The 24,327-nt window shown below is 34.6% G+C and overlaps 1 protein-coding gene across 3 annotated transcripts; it reads left to right on the forward strand.

Moving 5' to 3' along the window:
* The first annotated feature begins 8,654 nt into the window (after positions 1 to 8,654).
* LOC110942431 (MADS-box transcription factor 23) lies at positions 8,655 to 23,716 on the forward strand. Of its 3 annotated transcripts, none has more exons than XM_035990470.1 (9): positions 8,655 to 8,871; positions 9,032 to 9,243; positions 19,736 to 19,817; positions 21,396 to 21,457; positions 22,370 to 22,469; positions 22,806 to 22,847; positions 22,936 to 23,019; positions 23,094 to 23,251; positions 23,349 to 23,716. In XM_035990470.1, exons 2-9 carry the CDS (start codon positions 9,062 to 9,064, stop codon positions 23,362 to 23,364), a joined length of 726 nt encoding a protein of 241 aa, XP_035846363.1. In that variant the 5' UTR covers positions 8,655 to 8,871; positions 9,032 to 9,061; the 3' UTR covers positions 23,365 to 23,716. The 3 variants fall into 3 exon arrangements, with proteins under 3 accessions (XP_035846363.1, XP_022039893.1, XP_022039894.1); XM_022184201.2 differs by having other exon boundaries at positions 8,657 to 8,867; positions 9,057 to 9,243; XM_022184202.2 differs by having other exon boundaries at positions 8,658 to 8,863; positions 9,057 to 9,243.
* Positions 23,717 to 24,327: the final 611 nt, after the last annotated feature.

Genomic DNA, 24,327 nt, shown 5'->3' on the forward strand with positions numbered 1-24,327 from the left:
ACGGCCCTTGCTTGCCCGGCACACAAGTAAGCCACGTGTCCTAACTCGTGGCAAGTCTACCCCCTTGACTCGACAGACCTAAGCCCTAGCTATGGCGGTTCGCGGCCTGCGATAGGCTTAGCCTGGGGCGTCACGGGGCACGATGGAGTGGCTGATCAGCCTATAAAAGGGGGTCGAGAGCTCAGAAGTCATCGTTCAAAACTTTCTTTTCTCTCCCAACATATAGTAGACATAACTCTTGGGAATATTACCCCTAAAAAGTGAAGCTTTGCCTCGTTGTAAGTATTATAACCCCTATTTGTTACCCTACACGATTGATCTAGAGCTCCGTAACGCATGTCAAGGCTCTGCCTGACTCAGTCATTGGAGTTCTGTCTCGTGTTACACACGATTGATCTAGGATCTGTAATGCATGTCAAGGCTCCACCTGACTCAGTCATTGGAGTTCTGTCTCGAGTTGTATGGTTAATGTGATTTGGGTTATCTTACTAACACGTGTGCATTGTTTAACTTTAATAGATTGTAACGTTCCGTATTTTTGAATTTTCTATTTATAGCTTTATCAGTTGTACTTTCCAATTTCAGTCGGTTGTACTCTCATTTTACCCTATTTTGTATTTCGAGACTTGGATCATAATGAAAAAAATGCATTGTTTTGATCATATTCTTGTTTGGATTCTATGTTATGTTATTACACGTGAAAACACGTTAAACTATGTCAAACACGTAAAAACAGTGGAAAGATATTATAATCTTGGCTCTCGAAACAAGTATTGTCAAGAGATTACCCTAAACCAGACAAAAATCGGGAATTCATGCGTTAATTCGGTAAGTTTCCAGAAAGTTGGGCTAAATCAAATAATTATAATATTTATTGTCCGTTAAAATAAATAAATATAGTATTTATAATAATTAAATAAACTAATTAATTAAATAAATTAGTATTATAAATAAATAAAAAGGATTTTTATTAATTTAAACTAACTTGGTTAACAAATCCTTTGTAACATTAGACTTAACCCGGTTAAGTCTAACCAGGTTAGTAATTACCAAAGGAAACCACTAACTGAGTTAGAAAACTCAGTTAGTTTGGTTAAGTCAAAAATGGAAAAAAAAGGGGGGTTCTCCTGGGTGAGAACCGGCCCCAAACCGGAATCGAACGCGTGACCTCAAGCTTAACAAACGAACCTTTAACCACTCGGCCGGGCATGCCACATCCGGTTATAATAGGAAACTAATTATATTTAACCACTATTTCGAAATCGAACTCATTCCAATTGCCGCCAAAAGGAGATCTGCAACAACCTTGACCTTCCTTTCCTTTCGTGATTGTTAAATTTCCGGAAATTTTCCAAACCATTCATCATTTCCTTTTCAACCTTGCGTGATTGACAATCATGAGATCAATCGGGATCTCGTTTCCGTTTTTACGTGACCTCGTAACCACCTATATAAACCAACCACACCCCATCACGGGTTCAACCACATCTCTTACACTCACCTCTCTCACCCTCTCTGATAGAGAACGACCTTACTTCGCCGGAGTCATCGGAGAAGAAAACCGGAATTTGGTCAGAGACACGAAGACGCTGACTGTTTACGGTTCGGTATACGTTTCCTCTTTAATTTTTTTCTCCTTCTTCGTTTCTGTTCCAAAGATTAATAACTTACGAATGTAACAGTGAGTTTTACAACCACCTCCAAATCCACCGGAAATCCTCGTTGCCGTCTGTGCCGGAAATCGCCGGAGAAAACAAACTTCCGGTAAACCCCCACCCGACGTCACTTTTCTTTTTTCTGAGTTTGTCCTTGTTCGAGATTGTTACTGTTATTATTATTAGTATTATGATATATTACTAATATGGTAATCATAATTACTGATATTATTTTAAAAACAGTAATATTAGAAATTCTTCTGTTATTATTTCAGAATTATGTAGGTATATATATCAATTATTGCAATAATCAGATTTAGTTAATCAAAATTTTTATTAAAATTTTTATGATTGTTAATAATCAGAATTATTCAGAATAATTATCGGAATTATTATTTTAGAATATTACTATTGCTGTTAATTCCACAAATTTTACCATTATCATGGTTAATTATTCACCAATATTACTTAACGAATTCCCAAACACAATAGGGTGATCTCTTGCAAAACTTGGATCCAATTCACTCTCGTAATTCCTTACCAAGAAACGCAACGCAAAACTAAGGTGAGTATACACGATCCATTTTCCATTTTCACACTTTTGGGTGCAATATGTATTCTATATCAAACACGTTATTCACTTCAAACAATTTTATGCACACTCTATCCTTACTCTATGTGATACATTTTAATCATGTTAGACATGTTATACTAATGTAAACATTCATGACTATGTGTTCATTAACTTTGCAAGCCTCCCCTAACAATGGTAGCGCTATAGGTTGAGAAACGCCCCTCCCGTTATATTAACGGGTATTGTTAGGTTAATCTATGTTAAAACCACCCATACTCTTTTGGGTAGGCACGTTAATTGCGTTAAACTTTGGTTTGGACACGTAGAGTAACATCGTTTCGAGTATATACTGTCAATATGATATTGTATTTCACATTTGGATATGAGCAACATTTTAAACACGTATTATGCTATGTATGAAAACTTGTATACTCGCCAACATGCTTTTGTTGACTTTATTTTAATACATATTGCAGGTTGATTTATCAAGATACAAGAAAGCAAGCTAGGATGGCCTAGAAACTCATTTTAGAAATAAACTATTGTTGAATTTATATTTGGATGTTTGAAACTTTGTATTATCCTTTAGAATCTAATAAAATGATTTAACTTATATTGTCACATTTAGTGTTATGTTGTTTTGAGCAATTTGTTCGTCTCATCCCGATGTTTCTGCCATCGGTTGAGGTGTGACATAGATAATAACCAGGAGAATCACCAGGAAACTATAGTAGTATCACCTAAGTCAACAATGTGAGTCATTCTCTTTTTCTACGAAATTGGTTTACCAAAACTTCAAATGTTTTCAATTATAATTACAATGATTAAGTCTTTGTAATTCTACAATTGCTGCCAGCATTACGGGGTTTGTATACAATACTTGATAACCTTCACAATTGGGCACGGGTGTCCAATGTGTGATATGACCATAGTCACAGATCCGTCGAGTGTACTGAATGAGTAATTGTGTAGATATAAACATTGTAATTACCCTTAATACTGTAATGTGTAACAACTGATGTTTTACAAATTGGAATGTACTCGTTAGTATTTCTTGCTGATAAAATATTTTTAAAACGCGCTTCAGGTAACTTAATGTGAAGCCAATAGAAGCCAGCTGGAGAGCACTGAAGGCTTAAAGTTGTGGCTATAAAAGTTACCTAAATAACAAGGAGTTTTATTTTTAATAAACTAGGGTTTATCCCTACAAATGTATTGTCAAATGAAAATTGGGTTTTATCCCATTTATTTATTATAAATAGTTGGTGTTTTAACTCTGACAAAATATTTCCTAACTATGGTCCTGATATCTCATTTCCGCTGCCAAAATAATAAACACCGATACCACCAGCTCTGAGTGTCCCGCGGCCACCTTTTCCCGGGGCAGGGGTCGGGGGCTGCGACAATTTGGTTCATAAAAGTAAAGTAAATCGCAAATCACTAGCAAGTTTGTAAAGAAGTAAAAGAGAGAGTGATCCTCCCGGTTTTCAGGTTTTATCCGACAATTAGTGTTATGTTCAACTGGAAAGAACCACATGGACATGGCTCGTGTGTGTGCAATTGTTTGTGATAAAAGGGGACTAAGTACTCGGATTCAAAGAACACGAGGTTGTCACCCGATGATCAATTAACATATACAACCCTAATCCCTCCCACTATATCTCGATTGCCAACGGCACCAAGAACGTATAGTTTAGAAATAAGATTGAACAAAGTTAACAAACTACAAACAATCACACCAACACCATAATAATACTAAACATATTGTTGATGCAGATTTTGTGTCCGATGCTTGTCGAATAGATTAGTTTTATTTTATGCTGAATTTGTAATAGTTAGTGAAACGGTCAAACGAACGTGTATAGACCCGCTCGTTTGAAGTGGTCAAACGAGAGGGTTGTTGGTTTGACTGTGTGTGTGTGTTGCTAGACAAAGTTGCTGTGTTGTTATTGGTGTCGAAGGATAAGGCATCGAAGGATTATGAATATCCTTCGATGAGCTCGAAAGATACCCATCGAAGGATGGACCTCGAAGGATATCATTCGAGGAGCTCGAAAGATATCCATCGAAGGGTATGTGTGTATCTTTCGAAGACTGTCTGATCGATAGATGATGTTTCGACCAGTCAGTCTGATCCTTCGACCGTGCAACCTGTGTTTGGTATAAATACCAACACCTTGTCATTTGCAACACAAGAGTGAGAGCACAAGTGTGTGCAAGAGAGTGAGTGGAGGTTTGAGTCCTCACCGGGAGAAATCACCACTTGGTTTCTCCCCGGATGTATACTTCTTTGGTATTAGTTCGGATTCCATGTAATCGGGCCGACTTGTAATGTTTACTACCGGATTAATACAAAGTTTGTTTGTTTATCATCTCTTATCTCTTCCATCTTTGAACATGAACATGAAAATCACGGAATCGATCCCGAAACCCGGACCTACAATTGGTATCAGAGCCATGGTGCCCGATTTAGTAAAACTAACCGTTTACTAAGTCACATGTGCTCTAGATCTGTGATTTTTGTGGGTTTTTGTTCAAGATGTAAAAAAAAGGTGAAAATGAGAAAAACTCAGATCTGGACCCGGATATCCAGATCTGTGCTAAACCGGGTGTTGGGTTTTATGTTTTTCTCTAAAATATTCAAGTTATCATCATCAAAAACCGTTTTACAAAGTGTTTTCGTCAGATCTGCATATGAACAGTCATCCGTGTTCTTGATGTTCTTGACAGCTTCAAATTTCGAAAGATGCTGCTTGTCCATCGAAAGATTGAACAGGTTTCGAAGGATCAAACAGATTTCAAATTTCAAATTTTCATGTTTCGAAAGATGAACAGGAGTGCTCGAAAGATCATCAGTTCTTCGAAGGATCAAAACAGTTACTTGAAGGATCTTTCTGTTTCGAAGGATCATTCTTCTTGTATCTAAGGATCATCCTTTGTTTTCGAAGGATACAGACTTCGAAGGATCAGCCATGTCCAACTTCGAAAGATGTTCGAAAGATCTGTGACATGTGGTCGAAGGATGCTCGAAAGATATGTGACATGTGCTCGAAAGATCATCTTTCGAGGCCTGTCTTGGTGTTTATCTTTCGAAGGATCCAGATGTTTCGAAGGATCCAGATGTTGTGGAATTTTATGAGCTCAGACTGTGGGGTTAATCATTTAATTCACTTGGAGTCGGGTCGGGTGTTCGCAAGGATTATTCAAACCGGGCTTCAAAAGGTCAACATCGAAATTCGTATGGGTTTTGGGAACACGCGGGATGATGCGGCATGATGAAAACAAGAGATGATGAAGACTTGAATGTTGAAAAATTGTGGGGTAGTCACGGTTACCAATGCAATGGCAAAAATGGTAACGTGACTATTATGGGCCAAACACAACAGTTCCGCTTGGTGGAGGGAATTGGTGAATATTTGACGACAGTTTCTTTGAAGTGGAAAGAATCTGTTAAGGTTTAGAGATTTTGCCAAAGAAATGGGGGGGATAAAAATATGTTGAATTTCTTCGGTATTTCTTCGGTAAATTTCTAAACGCAATCATAGGTGGTAGAGTTTGTGATTTTCATGTTTGAAGATCAAGACTTGATGCAGTTGTTTAAGAATGGAACCTTTATCATATGCCGGTTGGAGTATTGGAAGATCAGCGGAAGATCGGTCAATTGATCCTTTTGAGGAAATTGCACAACACTCAACACGGATACGCGTACTTTGAGGGGGAAATCTTATACAATGAGCATCAGGATACTACTTACCTGGATCATCGGTCAAGGGGGAATTTGTCTACACAGAGAAGATGAATACTTGGCTGAAGATCGATTGCAGTTGCATTTTCAGCATTCGACAGCAACGGACAAGGGGGAATTTGTTGATGCAGATTTTGTGTCCGATGCTTGTCGAATAGATTAGTTTTATTTTATGCTGAATTTGTAATAGTTAGTGAAACGGTCAAACGAACGTGTATAGACCCGCTCGTTTGAAGTGGTCAAACGAGAGGGTTGTTGGTTTGACTGTGTGTGTGTGTTGCTAGACAAAGTTGCTGTGTTGTTATTGGTGTCGAAGGATAAGGCATCGAAGGATTATGAATATCCTTCGATGAGCTCGAAAGATACCCATCGAAGGATGGACCTCGAAGGATATCATTCGAGGAGCTCGAAAGATATCCATCGAAGGGTATGTGTGTATCTTTCGAAGACTGTCTGATCGATAGATGATGTTTCGACCAGTCAGTCTGATCCTTCGACCGTGCAACCTGTGTTTGGTATAAATACCAACACCTTGTCATTTGCAACACAAGAGTGAGAGCACAAGTGTGTGCAAGAGAGTGAGTGGAGGTTTGAGTCCTCACCGGGAGAAATCACCACTTGGTTTCTCCCCGGATGTATACTTCTTTGGTATTAGTTCGGATTCCATGTAATCGGGCCGACTTGTAATGTTTACTACCGGATTAATACAAAGTTTGTTTGTTTATCATCTCTTATCTCTTCCATCTTTGAACATGAACATGAAAATCACGGAATCGATCCCGAAACCCGGACCTACACATATAATGCATAGATTATTATTTTAGAAATACATGAACAAAAATTAATTGTCACAAGAAAATCTTACATCCGGGAAGAACACAAAGAAAACTAGCCGCTCATCGTTTTGCGAATCATCATAACTTTCAATCTGTTGTTCCTCAAGATCAAAGATAAAGTAGCAATTATTAAAACACTCATACCAATGTTATGGAACCTAATTTTCGCCCAATACAAGTTCTGAAATGATTGTTGTGAAAAAAATAACCAAAAGTCTCCACAAAAGTTTGTATTAAATGAAATGTAAGAATCAGCGTTTGGCTCCACCGTAAGGGGTGGGCTGCCACTGACTTACGGTGAACACTACGGTATCAAGGCCACATGTCATTATACGGTGAATTCTTAGAATTATGTTCCCGCCTAAACCTATTACATTTAATAAAAGTAATTATTTAATTTAATTTTAAAATATCAATTACATTATCGGTAAAAATTTTATTAAAGTTGGGCATGTATGATATTTGTAGTTTTTGATTGGGTATGTATGAAGTTTGTCAAGTTTATAAAGGTATATGTGGAATTAATCCATTTTGTTGATTTATTAGCTAAAATTTTGAAATTTTAAAAATCATATTTTATATGTGTAAGAATCTAACTGATTACAATCATTAGTTTTTTTTAACGGCAAATTTCTTTTAATTCTATTTATTATTTTTTCAGATTTTTTATTTAACTTCTATTGATTCAAACAGTTTTTTTCTATATAGAATATATGTAATGCGTAATTTCAATTATTATAAGTATTTAAATATTTTCTTTGATAATATTTCTTTATCCACCCCTTAGGGTGAACGGGGCACCATGCGGGGAGTGGGGTGGTGACCCAAGTCCCCGAGCGGGAACACCGCCGCCATCCTTACGGTGAGTGAATTTGGTGACCAAGATCGGGGAGGGTTCACCGTGTGAGAGAGGAGAGAGAGAGGGGGTGATTGGTTGTTAATGTGGGTCCACTCTTTTTCCACCAATCATATTTTTTTCTTATTTTTTATAAAAAAATAATTGTGTGAGTGGAGTGATGCCATCAAATTGAGGGTGTGAGGGGAGTTTAAGAGAGGAGTTGACGTGACATAACCTGATTGGGTGTGTGTAATAAGAGAGGGGACTCCCCTAAGAGGGGAGTGCCCCGCTCACCCTTATAATATACGAGTTTTAACCTGCTTGTAATAATATTATGTCGTCAAGATGATAGATAGACCAAACACATATTCTGAAATGAATCGTCAGATCTTATTTGACCAAGACAAAAGGCTTGAAATTTTGTAAAAGACCAATGGTAATTTTCCTATCCCTTTCCTAGCCAGAATAACCGTTTGAATCATTACACCTTACTAATACTGTATAATAAAACACGAATTTTAAGTTGACATATCTGAGTTAAAGAATAACGTGTATGTGTATTTTAACAATACCAATCGTTATGATTTAGCTCTTTTTATGTTAAAAAAAATATTGGAAAACGTGAGATATGTTAATCCATCGGCAATGAAAAGGGTTGAGGGACCTTTATGGTAAAGGAAGAAAGATGAAGTCATATAATAAAAGTTGAAGCACCAGATTGCTGAGGGTAAAATAGTCATAGCACAACATCTCGAAACCCTCAAAACGAAAAGAGCACTAGGCTTAAATTTAAATAAATAAAAAGTCGAGCTTTTGTGTTAAAAAGAAAAAAGAAGGCGACAAGTGTCAGTGATCTATAGGATATATATTGTCAAAACCTGAAAAAAATCATAATCAAGTCAAGTGGCAAGGGGATTGGTCCACTTGTCATCATGTGATTGATGTTCTAAATGAAGTAAAAAAGAAACAGCGGTTTTACTAAAACAAGCGAGTGGTTTTAGAGAGAGAGAAAGGCGGTTTTGTAGAAAGAGAAAGTGTTCATAGTACCTACCATATATGGAGAGAGGAGACACAACTTTCCTTATGTAGAAGACGACTGACTCTTAGCTCAATTGGGAAACCACACACACACACGGAGATATATATAGAGAGAGAAAGGAGACGACTGATTGATTGTTTTGGTCAAGTCTCGGTTTAAATTTGTCGGCTCTCAAAGTAAGTAAGTAAGCAATGATTTCATCTTAATTCGATTTAATTTCACACTCGAGAGCACGACGCACTATTCTGCTTAGAATCGAATCGTAGTGTTCATTAATTCTCGATCTCTCATAAGTTTAGAGATGAGATTGGTTAAATATAGCTAGCTAGCTAAAGTGGTGATAGATTGGTTTGTGAAATAATTAATTAGGGATCATGGGGAGGGGTAAGATTGTGATTAGAAGGATTGACAACTCAACAAGCAGACAAGTTACCTTCTCAAAGAGGAGGAGTGGACTGCTGAAGAAGGCTAAGGAGCTTGCCATCTTGTGTGATGCCGAGGTCGGTGTAATCATCTTTTCTAGCACCGGCAAACTTCATGAGTTTTCAAACACCAGGTCAGTCACTTCCTTCCTTCAGATCTATATGTTAATATCACAACCCAAGTCATATGGATCCTTAATTAGCTTCTGAGTTTTAGGCATTAAGTCATGCTACAGATCAACTCTAAATATCAACATGTTAATACATAATTGTGTCAACTATATGAATTAATCATTATAAGTAATTCTTAATTATGCAGTTTTAAATAAACTATATCCAGAGCTATAGAACAATTGTATATTATGCTTTAATTTTGTGGGACAGATAATTAGATTAAATAGTTTATATATGTGTAGATAATAAGGAAATAAATGTTAGGCAAGCTTTGACCCTTCACAAATACTAATTAGCAAGATGCATGCATGTTAAATTAACCAAATGATATATACATGTACATTAATTTACTTTTCCCTTGTAGTTAATGATCATGCATATGTAATGGACGTATATCCCCACCTGGTTTATTTGTTAGTAGTAGATTTGAATAGCTAGCTAGTATATATGCATGATCCCTCTAGCTATACACCAACATCCTTTTTCCAGCCCAATATATATGGCATTCTTAAAACTAAAACATTATTATTCTTTTTTAAACTCACCTTTATACAAAGATCTGAGACCTGATTTTTGGCCTAGCTATATATAGTTAAGATTGAGGCATCCAATGAAGATAAGAATGTTATGTATTTGTCATTTAGAAACAGATGCAAACAATTGTGACATGTATGTATATCTATATGTATGTGTATATGATCATATCAATGAATTCAAGGTTAATGATGATAAACAAAGATATATATTCTGATATCTTATCAGCTATATTGTTTTCATATTTTGGGATATAATACAATACTTACATACACACACATATGTGTGTGTGTGTGTGTTTATGTATGCAATTACAAGTTATGTAGACAACTATAACTCAAACAAAATCTATTGAGAATAAATATATTTAATGTTTGTGTGTATTATATGATCTAGATAAGATGAGAAATTATACTACAATATAATCTTGAGAGATTGAGCCTGGTTGAGAGTTTAATGCAGTTGATAAAGTTAACATGGGTTGCAAGGAGCTTAATTATGTTTGAGATATATATAAGTTTTACAAGACATGACACTCACTTTCCAACGGATTAAAATTTATATGAAACCGAAGTACCTGTTCTTTGTCACTTTATGGAGGCCTGGAGGGAAATGTTAGAGCTTGTTTTTTTCCATTTTACTTTGGGTACGAAAGGGATAATATTTTTTTTTTTTTTGAACGACCAACATAAAATTTTATTAAAAACACTAGCAAGACGCTAGCTCCCAAACTTACAAAGTTCCAGAACCAAATTTACATTCTAACTATTACACCAAAACAAGCAGTTAACCAAATATGTTAAAGCTACTCCAATTCTCCCATGTCATAGTTGTTTCTTTTGATCGAGCTTTGACCCACAAGAAAGCGAGTGCTTTGACTTCCTCCAGAACTTTGATAACCAATGGCTGAGTGCTTCTAAACAAAGCTTCATTACGCGCTTTCCAGATACACCAAACCGTGACAAGACAAATGGCATTTAGTGCCTTTTTCTTCTTCCTTGAACCAGGGCTGAAACCATGCAGTTCCAAAATATCATTGAGGGATAATATTTAATGTTCATTTGTTTATACGCACTAACTTTTACGAAATGATCAGTGATTCTTTACTAAGAAACCGGTTTTATTCCTTTGCAGCATGCCCCAATCCTACACCCTCACATTGTCTATCACATCTCTTTCTTCATCATCATTGTCCACTCCCAATGACACCCTTCTGCTAACCTCGTCATCCACTCACCTAGGGGTGTGAATTTCTAACACGGGATACGAACATTACAAGAACTTCACGAGTTTCGTTTTAGCTAAATGGTTTCATGCTTCATGTAGAAACCACATAAACATTTAGGGAAACACGTTGTGTTCATGTCAACCCGACAGGTGCACGGATTGATTTGTTTAAATATTTGTGTATTTTTATACCAAAATTAAAAACTTTATAAAATAAACTGTGTAGTTTAAGCATAGTTGCTATAAAAACTTATGCTGACTTAGAATTTCATAGCATAACAACTACAATAACTTTTGGTTTAAACAGGTTGTGTTTGTGTCAACCTACGAATATATATACATGAGTTGTTTTCAGCTTAATGTGTAACACAATTTTCGGTATCGTGTTGTGTTTGTTCTCAACCCGTGAACAAGTCTCATTTAATGGCCCTGCTGACACCATCCAACGTTTTTAAGATTGGTTTTAAACAATATGATTTTCAGGAAGTTAGATTTAACCTTTGCCTTCTTTTTACCAAATAATGTTTATGTATAATATAATATTATATTATATTATATTATATTATATTATATATATGAATTTAGACTCTTGATGAACAGTGCATGAATTTTAGTTATTTTTTTTGTTTTAAAATTATCAAAGTATTTTATAGAAGAAGAAGATGATTGATTACTAGCTTTAATAATTAGATCGGTATTGATTTGATTTGTTACAATATTGGTACGATACATGCATTTTGTATAGAAATCAACAAAATTTTACAAGAGCGAAAACGTTAAAGACGAACATCGGTACTGGCACCGATGTTGTTCGTACGGAACCGATCGGTTCAAAGTGGCATGGTATCGGTAACGTTATTCGTTTATCCTAATAGATAGAGTTGTATAAATGAAAATGTTTTGAAACCGAAAACCAAAAAAATGAATACAGGTATTGGTACCGGTGGTACGGTAGCAATACGATGTTAGATTATCAACAGAAAAAAACAATATAAATAAACTCATGTACCGAAAACTATGTTGTTCGGTTCGGTACGATATGGTAGCGATACGGTGTCAATTTATTGGAAGGAAAACAATAAAAAATAAATACCACTACCGATACAGATGTTGTTTAGTCGGTTTCGGTTCGGTTTGGTATGGTATAATAGCGGCACAATATTCGTTATCAATAAAATATATATCGCAATGTTGAAAAAACTAAATAAACATAAAACGCAAACCAACCAAACCGATACTAATTGAACAACATCGGTACCAGTATCAGATATTCGTTTTTATTGTTTTTGATGTAAGGTTTTCTCTTTGGATTACTATAGGCTATTGCGAATTCTGATACCATAACGAAAAGAACAGACATCAACCGAATTCCCGCCACGAAGTGCGGGAGGAATCTCACAAGTTAGTATAAATTGTAAAACTTAGTTACATTTGAATCTAGGTTCTTCTTTAAACTAATAAAAAGGGTTGTTTGGGTTGACTATTTGACATGTAGGGGCTCAATTTGGGTTAGGGTTTACAATTTGCAAAGATATAAAGTTGTTTTTAGTAGGGCTGTAAATGAATTAAACGAACACGAACAAGATTTTGTTTGTGTTTGTTCGTTAAGGAAATAAATGTGTTTACGAACGTTCTTGAATACTTATCGAACGAGATTTTATGTTCGTGTCCGTTCATTAGGGGAATGAACGTGTTCACGAACAGTTCACGAATACAAATAAAATTGGTAAAAGCAACATACATGTGGATGACAGAGGAAGCGACCCTGAAACTTAAAGCCATAATAGTAGAACAGAGGTTGATAATGTCGTCAATTTGAATATTAATGAAGGAAATAACATCCATCATGTATCGTGTTGTTTTACTACTTCAGCCAAGTCTCTCAAATCCTAAACCAACTCTTATAACTCCAACTCTGATGTCACACTCTACTAGTCTTCATTTGATAGTTTATTCTCTAATCCAACCAGGGGTGGACCTATGTTGATGGGTGGGTGGGCAGTCGCACCATTTGAAAAAAAAAATTAGTGTATTTTTTTAGGCAAAAAACCCAATCGTACCATTTGAAAATATGGTTGAACCCCTCATCCATATCTTCAGAAAAAAAAATATTGGGTCCGCCACTGAATCCAACCTAGTACCGCTACGGTTATTTATGATTTGCTTTGGTTGGTTACAACTTGCAAACAACCATGAGCCAGTTAATATAAATGTCAAATGACCGATTTTCTTACGTGAGTGGTTCAGCTAGTTTCAATGTGTTATGAGCATATCTACTTTTTTAACTTGCTAACTCAGACCCCCATTAAATCTTATTCTTAAATTTACATATTTGTCCACCTTCAGACCTGAAATCTCAAGCTTATCGAGAATTACACATTTCCTTTAACACCTTGATAGCACTAGACTACAAGCCCTTTGATGTACCATAAATATCATCACATATATAGTTTATGTGTGTGTGTATATATATTCGGATCAAGGGAAAACCCTTACGAGTTGTGAGAAATTGGAGAACTCGGCCTTCCTTTGAGAGTTTTGCCCTCATTTTTTTCACACCCTTATATTAAAATGTTACAAAGACGGACGTAAAAAAAAATCGAAGTGGGGTTTTTGGCCCCTTACAACTACTGTAAATTAATTAATGTTGTACCATAGGCAATATGAACTTCCAATTCCATTATCTTTTCTAAATTAATGTTGTAATATCTTCTTCTCATTTCTCCCCACATTGTCATCCCTTTCTTTGAAAAAAAATAAAAAGAGGTACACTGAAATAAATAATTGTTTCGATAGAACCTTGTCCTCTACCATAAATCTAAATAGGCAGGTCTCATGCCTTTCCATTAATATGTATTCATGGATACCTACTATGATGTAGGTAGGCATGTAAAAAAACTGAATGAATACAAACAATACATTTATTCATTTAACTTTAACCGAACACGAATAGTTAAACAAATGGATTTTCCTTTTCATGTATGTTTATGTTGGTCTATTAACTTTTTAACGGATAGTTCATGAACATAAATGAATTTTTATTAAAAAAACTACAAAAGTTAAACATATATATATATATATATATATATATATATATATATATATATATATATATATATATATATATATAGGGTGGGAGTTGGCTACAAAGTCTATTTTTCCTACAAAGTGTAAAAAGTCATAAAACACTATAATGTCAACAATAAAACACACTAAAACCCCACAAATAATATATATATATATATATATATATATATATATATATATATATATATATATATATATATATATATATATATATATATATATATAGGGGGAGGTTCATTTGAGAAGAAAAATAAATTGAGAAGAAAAAGAACAAAGGGTACAATTGTAAAACATTAAATAGTTTTCTCTCATCTCATTTATTATTCTTTTTAACTAATTAATTAGTCATAAAGATTATCATCCTCCACACAAAAATTTTGGCCTAGAAACATCAAAATTTATCCTACACATTTTTGAAATTTATCCTACACATATTGAAATTTATTCTACACAACTCGTAATTCATCCTACACACCTCATAACTTATCCTACACCTTAAATTAATTTTTTTCTTCTTTAAAAATATTTTTTTTTTTTGAAAATAAGTTACAAATTTAGTTAATTAGCTATTAAAAAGGAAGACTAACAATTAATGATCTATCTAATTTTACCAATATACCCTTACACCCACATTAAATACAAAAATTAAATGAAGTAAAATAAAACATTCTTATTGGTTGAAGTTTGTTCTTTTTTATTCTTACAAAAATTTTCTTCTCATTTGAACCCTCCACTATATATATATATATATATATATATATATATATATATATATATATATATATATATATATATATATATATATATATATATATATATATATATATATATATATGTGTGTGTGTGTGTGGGGGGGGGGTTCTATGAAGAACACTAAATATTGCGGGAACATAATGAGTCGCCCACTTTTTCAATCCTAAAAACCTAAAAAATAAATGAAAATGTTACAAATGTAAATTTATTGTTTATCACACTATAATTCAAAACAAAATATGAAAATTTTTCAGGTCTTATATAACCTACCCATATATTGGTTATGTGTAGGTTAAATTCCTTATATTTATGTAAGCTATGTGTAGGCAAAAATATATGTTTTTTTACTTATATATATATATATATATATATATATATAATATTCACAAGAATGTAAGAAACATCAAATTTAGAACATATGAACCTTAAATCCCAAAATTTAGTCATTTAGAGTTGTTCTTTTAATTCTTGCAATAATTAATGTTCTGCAATGATCCCCGTCTTATATATATATATATATATATATATATATATATATATATATATATATATATATATATATATATATATATATATATATATATATATATATATGGTGAGGTTCCTGGAAAAAAAGACTTTTTGGTAGAATGTTATGCGAATGATAAGAAGGTTTTTGAAGCATTGATCATGTAATCCAATGGTTGAAATTAAATGTTACAATAATCTTACGATCATGAAATGAAAATAAAGTGTTGCAAGGGAAGGAAATGACAAAAAGGGAATTGCTACAATTGTTAACTTTAAACCAACTCCCCCTACTTTTTTAGAGGGACATAACTTTTTCATACGTTAGTATTATTTAAAAAATTACGCCACTTTTTAATTTGAGTATGCTATTACTATAGTGTTTTTTTAATTAAAACAATACTTTAACAATTACTATAGTGCAGGGGCGGATCCAGGGCATTTTTGAGGGTTCCTGGGAACCCCCTCGGTTTATGATTTGGAAAAAAATTGTGAGAATTAGTAAGAATCTACCAAAAGGAACCCGATAGAAAAATTTTCGGGATTCGCCACTGCTATAGTGCTTTTTAATTAAAAAATACTTTAACATGTTATGTAATAACGTAGTATGCTTTATATTCAGTACAATTACAACGTTATGCGATTTTTGCATACCTACTGCGTAATTATCTAACGTGATGTGAATTTGTAGCATGCCTTATTTTTCTAAACAATTATAATGTTAAGTGATTTTATATACACTACATGATTACGTACTCACCTTACGTGATTGTGTAATGACAAGCCCTGGTTTGAAGTACATGTGTTATATTCTTGTGGCTTCCATCCTTCCATAAAACTCCACTCTTGTACGGGAACCTTGCCCTATTAAAAGGGCACACTAAATATGTAAATATAAACTTCTACTTTGCACTACATGATAATACGTGGTGTGTGGAGCTTCAAGTTCAGTTCATCGTAACGAATGACCAAAACATTTTTTTTCTTTTTGAGAAACTATCTTTATTCAAACCAACAAACACAAACCATCTTAGCAAGAAACTAAGAAAGCGGAGTGCAACAATAAACCAAACATCAAACAGACTCCTAACCACATGAAACATTACAGACCCCAAAACAAGCCTTCCTAAACCAGAAAAAATCATCCTGCTGTCCATTTCTCTTTCTACACCTAGCCTTTTTTGGCATTGCGATCGGATGTTTTTACACGTCATAGGTTTGTTGGGATGCATCAAGGTGTATTACTTGTATTAAGGTTTAATAAGTTTGACCCAATACAATCTAGTATGATTGATCATACATTGTCTATGTCATCTAGAATCTTCTTGATAAACACAACACAAACTAACCTTTGATTTGTGAATGAATATAGATTGTGAATGTATGAGTGAATGTTTATAATTGAAATAAATAATCCTATTTATACTAATCTAAAAGGTGTGATCCAATAGACGTGTCTCTTCACGAACGGTTGTGTCTTTTGAACTTGTGGCTAAGATTGATTGTGAAGAGTTGCGTCCCTTCCTTCTGTGCTTGTTGTCATTGATCATGAAGGGGTGCGACCAAGGGAGATGTCGTTCCATTGATTTGTAGGTTATCATCTTTCAGTTTGACACCTTTGGCCCATGTACTTCATAACTTCCTTTAATTCTAACTTTAAACTATTTACATAACGAACCCTCTACTTTTGACCCACATGGATTAAGGAATTAAATATCAATATTCCCCCCTAATTTCTTAATCCATGCCTTCAACATCTTCATGCTTTAGCATATTCATTCTTCAAGAGAATGAAGTCTTCATCCTCTACTTGATCTTCTTTATTTGCACCATGATCCTTCTCCATGACTTGATTGCCATCATGTGCTTCTCCATCTTTATCACGAGCTTGTTGTAGTAGATCCTTGCAGTCTTCTTTGGTTCCTCTCCTCTTTGGTTTGATTCATGACAATATGAGGCATAATGACCAAACTTTTGGCAATTATAGCATTTTATCTTGCTTAAAATCTTCCCAAACTTTCTTTGGTTGCTTCTGTTCTTGTAAGCATTCTCTGAGGCACTCTCCTCCCTTCTTTGTTCTTTATAATTATCATGTGATGATCTTCATCATCTTCTTCTTGTATGAACTTTCCATCATGGCACTTGCCGTGTGATGAATTGAACCTTCCTTGTCCATTGTTCCCAAAACTCCTTCCACGACCATAGTTCTTGTCGCCTCGTGTATACATAAGTTTCTCTTGATTATATACCGAGTTTTCATCCACTAAATTGGTCCATTATTCGTAGGCTTTCAATATTCCAATTGTCTCGTCTAGCGTCGTTGTTTCTAGATCGGCGAATTGTTCAATGGTTGCAACAATTTGAACGAACCTTCTCGGTACAGAACTTAGAAGTTTCCGTACTAAAGTCGGTTGATCAAAAGTTGATCCAAGACTCCTTGCCCTAGTGACAATACCATTAAGCCTTGCGGTGAACGAATCGATAGTATCATCTTCCTTCATTTTTAACATCTCAAACTCTGTTTTGAGTGCTTGAAGACGTGCCTTTTGCACTCGATCTCAAACTTCTCTGATTCGCGATTGCTTCTTCAAACCGGAATACAAATTTCTCATATTTGCCTTCGTCTTCTTGATGACCGATTAACGAACGAACAAACAACAATCGTACCCGCTTGATGCGATTGGTGTTAAAACTTAACTAGAGCAACCCAATCAACGCCTCCTGCGTGATTAGAATTGTTGTGGAATTCAACCACCCGCTTGATGATTGTCTTCCCGAAACGAATTTAAGCCCTAGGCTCTGATACCAATGCTGCCCAGAATTTTCTTGATGAACACAATGAATATAACAATGAATGAATAAACACAAACTAACCTTTGATTTGTGAATGAATACAGATTGTGAATGTATGAGTGAATGTTTACAATTGAAATAACTAATCCTATTTATACTAATCTAAAAGGTGTGATCCAATAGACGTGTCTCTTCACGAACGGTTGTGTCTCTTGAACTTGTGGCTAAGATTGATTGTGAAGAGTTGCATCCCTTCCTTCTATGCTTGTTGTCGTCGATCATGAAGGGGTGCGACCAAGGGAGATGTCACTCCATTGATTTGTAGGTTATCATCTTTCAATTTGACATCTTTGGCCCTTGTACTTCATAACTTCCTTTAATTCTAACTTTAAACTATTTACATAACGAAACCTCTACTTTTGACCCACATGGATTAAGGAATTAAATATCAATAGTCTATAGATATCATCTCATGAGTATAACATTATTTATTCAAATATTCTTTGGTAATAGCTGTAGTTAATGAGCCATGCCACTACAATTTTATTTTTTTAACATCTTAGATTGATCTATGAGCCCTGATTTGATGTGCTTTGATTAACGATATATTTTTATAATGTAAGTTGGGTCTTAATATGTTGCCATCCATACAGTGTTAGATACCTTTGTGACTGAAGACGATAATCACGTACTTCCGATGATCCGAGGTTGGGCCGCTCGTATGTTAATATTTATTAGTTTTAATGGGTCGAACAATTATGTTTTATTTATTTGTTTTGTTTCGAATTGGGCCGTAGGCCAACACTTGGTTATTGGGTCGAAGACATTAGAGTCCATTAGGTTTTATGTTGGGTCATTAGGAGGAATGGGCCTTGTTTATTTGAAACGGTGTGAATGAAGGATATAACCGAATGGTCGGTTATTTGGGAATCGACACATCCCTTTGGCAATCGACGTAACTCCTCATTCGCACCCATTCAACAAGTATATAAGGTTCCATCTTCATTGTTCATGTATGCAAGTTTCCGTTCGATAAAACAGTTTCAAGTTCAAGTATTTCAAGTTCAGTTTCAATATTTCGGTTAGTTATATTTTCGGTTTCTTGTATTTCGGTTTGATCATGAAGTGGTGTGATGTTTGTTGCGACTTAAGTATTTGTGTGATCATCTTCCTTCTTGGTCCGATTGGTCCTGGGAACCCATTAACTGTGATACCAACAGTGACACATTTATCCCTTTTCCTTCTCACTCAGTTTTTTTGGCATCTCATTTGCGTAATAAAAAGACTAGCTCTTTCAACCAAGTTCAATTATGAAGTGCATCTTACAGGAAGGCCCCCACTTATGGAAGTATCTTAAATTCTAGAGGGGGTTAATTAGTTGGATATAACTATTTTATATGTTTTCATGATAATAACCATCTATTTTTCCCGCATCCGGCCTGGTAAACCAGCTGGATGGTATTCTTGTTTATTATTATTGTTGCATTTATAGCATAAGCTATGAGGCTGAATCCAGTAAGGGTTAGAAACTAACTGTGCTACTGTTATCAGCATGAAGTCCGTGATTGGACGATACCACAAAGCAAAAGAGGAACAACAGCAGCAGATAACAAGCCCAACTTCAGAGGTCAAGGTAAGCCTAGCTCACTATGATTATTAAACTACAGTAATACTAGTACCTCCTACCTAGGACCAGGATTTTAATAGATAGTTATATGGTCCGTTGGTCATTGTCATTGACTAGCAAACCTTGTGAATTTGCATGCTGTTTTAGCTTTGTACAAGGGCAAAAACCATAACCAAATACTGTCAAAAAAAAAAAAAAATTATATACTCAAAGCTTGTGAGCCTGGATAAGAGAAAATATCCTGTGAAAACTCAAACCAAGCCCGAAGCGATTCTAACTTTTCATCACGAAACCTTCCATGCCAGCCAAAACAAGTACAAGTACTTACCTCTATATTCAATAAACACATACTATTTCTAACACAACATACATACATACATCTGAATGAAATGTATATGCTCAACCATATTTATGTTGGCAACAGAAGCGTAACTGAATAGGATTGAATAAAACAAGAACAAAGATCACACAAAATTTCATCTTTATATTTTTTTATATCTTTATATCAAATAATGATCTTGATTGCAGTGAACGAAATTAGTGGATTAATCAAAGTCTGTATGATCAATATTGGTGTCGGATTTAGATTCCACGAGCACAGATGTATATATAAATTAACCATTAATTTTGGCAGTTAAACTACCGGCAAATTCAACTCCCAAACGGAGTTAACCGTCGTCGTTCAACTGTAAACAATTTCTGGCTACAAGTTTGAAATATTGATTACAATAATATCACCTAATTAAGTAAATAATTACATACATAAATATAAGGTTAGTTTATTAATCTAATAATAATTTAAAGTTAACATTTGGGTTCCAAAGAACTATTCATGGCCCTAAACGTGGATAGTTCTAGTTCAGATGGGTTAAATGGCAAATGAGTTTAGATGGGCTAAAAAAAATTGTGTTTGTTTGATTGAGTTAGTTTTTTATAATAAAAAAGGGTAGTGGGTTTAAAGATGTTATTGGGTTTTAAACTGTGTAGGTTCTGTATTTTTTTTAAATAACATTATACAAAATACAAAAATAGAAATAAATAACCTTTTGGGCCCCCGAGCCAGCCCTAGGAATCATAAAAATTTTTTACAACCAACTAACTATATATCCTAGTTGACAGCAATTGCGACCCCGATGATTTAGAATTGCTAGCCGTTAAAGAAAATGGAGATGGAGTCGGCAACAATATTTGACCTGATATGATATCCATGAGGAAGATTCTAGTGTCCATGAAAAACCCAAGCCACCGTCCACAAGGGAAATAAATAAGCATGAAAAGAAATAAATATTAGAAAATGATGAGAGGCAGGCATGTGAACGTGGGTGTAAGCATGGATCTTCAATCTGCTTCGTGGGTATTAAGCCTGATTAAACTGATGTGCTCCATAGTTACTACTAACGGCTAGTGATCGAACCAACGCGAACCCGATATACCACAGTAGTTGTGTTGCTTCTTCTTATAAATAAAGTCTAAAACGTTTCCTAATAGCAATGTGATCTGAAGTTCTTCTATTAGCATACGAGATCACTATTTTCAATTAATTATTTATGATGATTGCACACATGGCCCTGAAAATTTCTACAGTTCTGGCAGAGGGAGGCTGCAATGTTAAAGCAACAACTGCAGAGTCTGCAAGAGAATCATAGGTAAACTTTCTACCATCAATCATACATCTTTTCTGTATTCAACTCGCAAACTTACTCAATCAAAGAATCTTCTTTTTTCCTGATATAAGTAGTAACTAGAACATATAACCATCATAACTTTTATTTAAGAGGTTATATTATGAAAAAAGGAAACAATCCTAAAAATAGAAAACCTGCCATCTCTATAAGATGTTACATGACTAGCTAGAGCTACTACTAGCCTAAGAAGGAATTATAAAAAATAAAAAATAAAAAAAAAAAAAAAAAACAGCACCAATACTAGAAAAAAATTTCTAAATTACCTACAAAAAGTAATCCTAAATTTGTAATGCACACGACTAATACTGGGGTCTTTAATAAAATATCTGGAAATTGATTATGCGAAGGCTCAGTGACTAACGATATAACTGTAGACAGAGTGATTACAACTAAAAAAAACCCATAAAACTCATTGTGTATGGATATTAGATTAGTAGAGGTGGCAACTTCAACCCACTTCATTATGAATGCGTTGATTTGGGTTTCATCTCAAACAAGTCTAATGGTCAAATAAAAAAACTATAGCTCAAAGGAAAATGTGTCAAAGGGGGCGAACAAGTCAAATGGGTTGAGAGTCATCCATAGTCTATGTTTAATGCATACAACTAACTAAATCGTTTTATTAATCTTGATTATAATTTTTTTTCGTAATCATAATTTATACAAATATTATTTGTCAAATAAAAATATGAACAATAATGTGTACGCGAGCCAACACAACTGACCCAGATGATTTGAAATGTACTATAAAATGACATGTATTAACTTGTTACCCAACCCACCTGGCACGCATCTCTTTCCACCTCTATGGAGGCTAACAAATACAGGTAATATTGTCTGAACAAGATCATCATGTCATTTTGACAATTACAGACAAATGATGGGTGAAGAGCTTTCTGGTTTAAGTGTCCAAGATCTACAGGTCATGGAGAACCAACTTGAAATGAGTCTGCGAAATATCCGCACAAAAAAGGTTTGAAAATGCTACCCCTACTTCCTTCGCCCCAAAATTAGTGTCCACAAAAAAGAAAAAATTAGTTGTGTACACTTAATGCAATTTTTTGTCAGCAGGATGCCATATTTACCCTATAGGGAATTTCAGATACCAATAGACTTAGAAAACTGGCAAGGTCAAATGACATGAGTAGTTAAGGGTAAAATGGAAAAGATAGTAAAATATACTATCCATCATTTGAAGTGGACAACTGGTTTGGGACATATTAAATAAGAAATGCTTGTGGGGCGGACGAATTATGTTTTGTTAACGAAAAAAAAAAAACTTACCTCTTGATAATTGTTGAATCGCTAGGACCAACTTCTTTTTGAGGAAATCGAAGAACTAAAGAGAAAGGTTAATCCCAAAATCTAACACACTTGGTCAAATGTAATCCTTTGAGGAAGTATCTTCAAGTAACTAAATATTGTTTGCTCTTGTTCAGGGGAATATCATCCACCATGAAAATGTGGAACTGTGTAAGAAGGTAAACCATATTCGCGAAGAAAACACAGAACTTTATAAACAGGTATATGTCAACAACCTGCAAAAAAGCAAGTACCTCTTAGATTTTAAATATTTGAACTTTTACATATATACCAGGTTTATGGAATAAGGGAAACAGATTCAACAAACAGGAATGTCTTCTTAACAAATGCTCTAAGTATAAGAGATGATCCACATGCCACCATCCATCTTCAGCTATCACAGCCAGACCAACACAAAGCACCTGAAGCATCACTACAGTCCACAAGTTTGGGGTAACTTTAAGTTCTAGTTCATTTCTCATTTTAGTCATATATATATATGGTGCATGCCATGAATGAACAATTACTTTTTTAAACATCTTTTTTCCAGATTACAACTGCATTAAAGAGAAGATGGGGAATCCTTATCAACAAAAAGCACATATAGTTTAAAAGTATCTCTTATTAGTCAACGATTTCCAGATCAATGATAATTTAGAATGAAATCTGTTGATGAAATCAAACTGGGACATGGGGGTGATATAAAATACAGGTGACCTTAAAAGGTTAATGAAGCTAATAAATTGAAGGTCATATAACTGCTTGAGACAGGATTTACATTTTATTTCATGGATATTGTCATTTAAGATTGAGTATTGAGGTAAAAAGACTGACATTGAAAGTAATATGTGTACTTGATTTGTTAAAGTCTATAGAACGAAATGTATATATTTAACTGTTTGAACATATGCCACACCAGTAGTGTGTTTATTTTATTTTTTTTTTTTTTTTTTGAATGGCCAACAGAATTAATCCCGAGCACTCTTGGGGCACCCACTAGACAAACGGAGTACTCCGAGAGTAACCCAAGTCCACCACCAATTCCGGGGAAAACCCAGTAATCCACCCGCACGTAGGCACGACAGTGAAATTACTAGTAAAACCCGTTTGGCTCAAGGATCCAACCCAGGTTTCACTGGGTCTCCTATCATTGCCCACCAGTGCCTCACTCTACACCAAGTGAGAGTTGAACTTGCATCTTTCAAAAGAAATACAAGCCTTCCACCACTTGATCTAGAGATCATTGGCCAGTAGTGTGTTCAGAGAGAAATATAAGCACAGGACCTGCCATAAACAAAAAGAGGCATGCAGCTTCAACAAAAATCTCACACTAAGTATAAACAGGAGCCTCAAATAATTAAGTGACATACGGCCATACCTTAATTGTGCCAAAAAATCATTACACAACAAAAGAAAATCCAGTTTATTTCATCCGCAGTTACTCATTTACTTAAAGAGATCATAAAGTCTCTCTAGATCTTCCAAGAGGATAAGTTTGAATTTCCTCAAACCAACTTGAAGGGTATTAA

The sequence above is a fragment of the Helianthus annuus genome, chromosome 5 (genome assembly GCF_002127325.2).
Source record: "Helianthus annuus cultivar XRQ/B chromosome 5, HanXRQr2.0-SUNRISE, whole genome shotgun sequence".
Taxonomy (NCBI): Eukaryota; Viridiplantae; Streptophyta; class Magnoliopsida; order Asterales; family Asteraceae; genus Helianthus; species Helianthus annuus.

Coding starts and splice junctions, on each gene's coding strand:
- LOC110942431 (XM_035990470.1), top strand. CDS start 9,062: ATGGGGAGGGGTAAGATTGTGATTAGAAGGATTGACAACTCAACAAGC. Junction 9,244..19,735: donor CATGAGTTTTCAAACACCAG/GTCAGTCACTTC, acceptor TACTGTTATCAG/CATGAAGTCCGTGATTGGAC. Junction 23,020..23,093: donor ACACAGAACTTTATAAACAG/GTATATGTCAAC, acceptor CATATATACCAG/GTTTATGGAATAAGGGAAAC.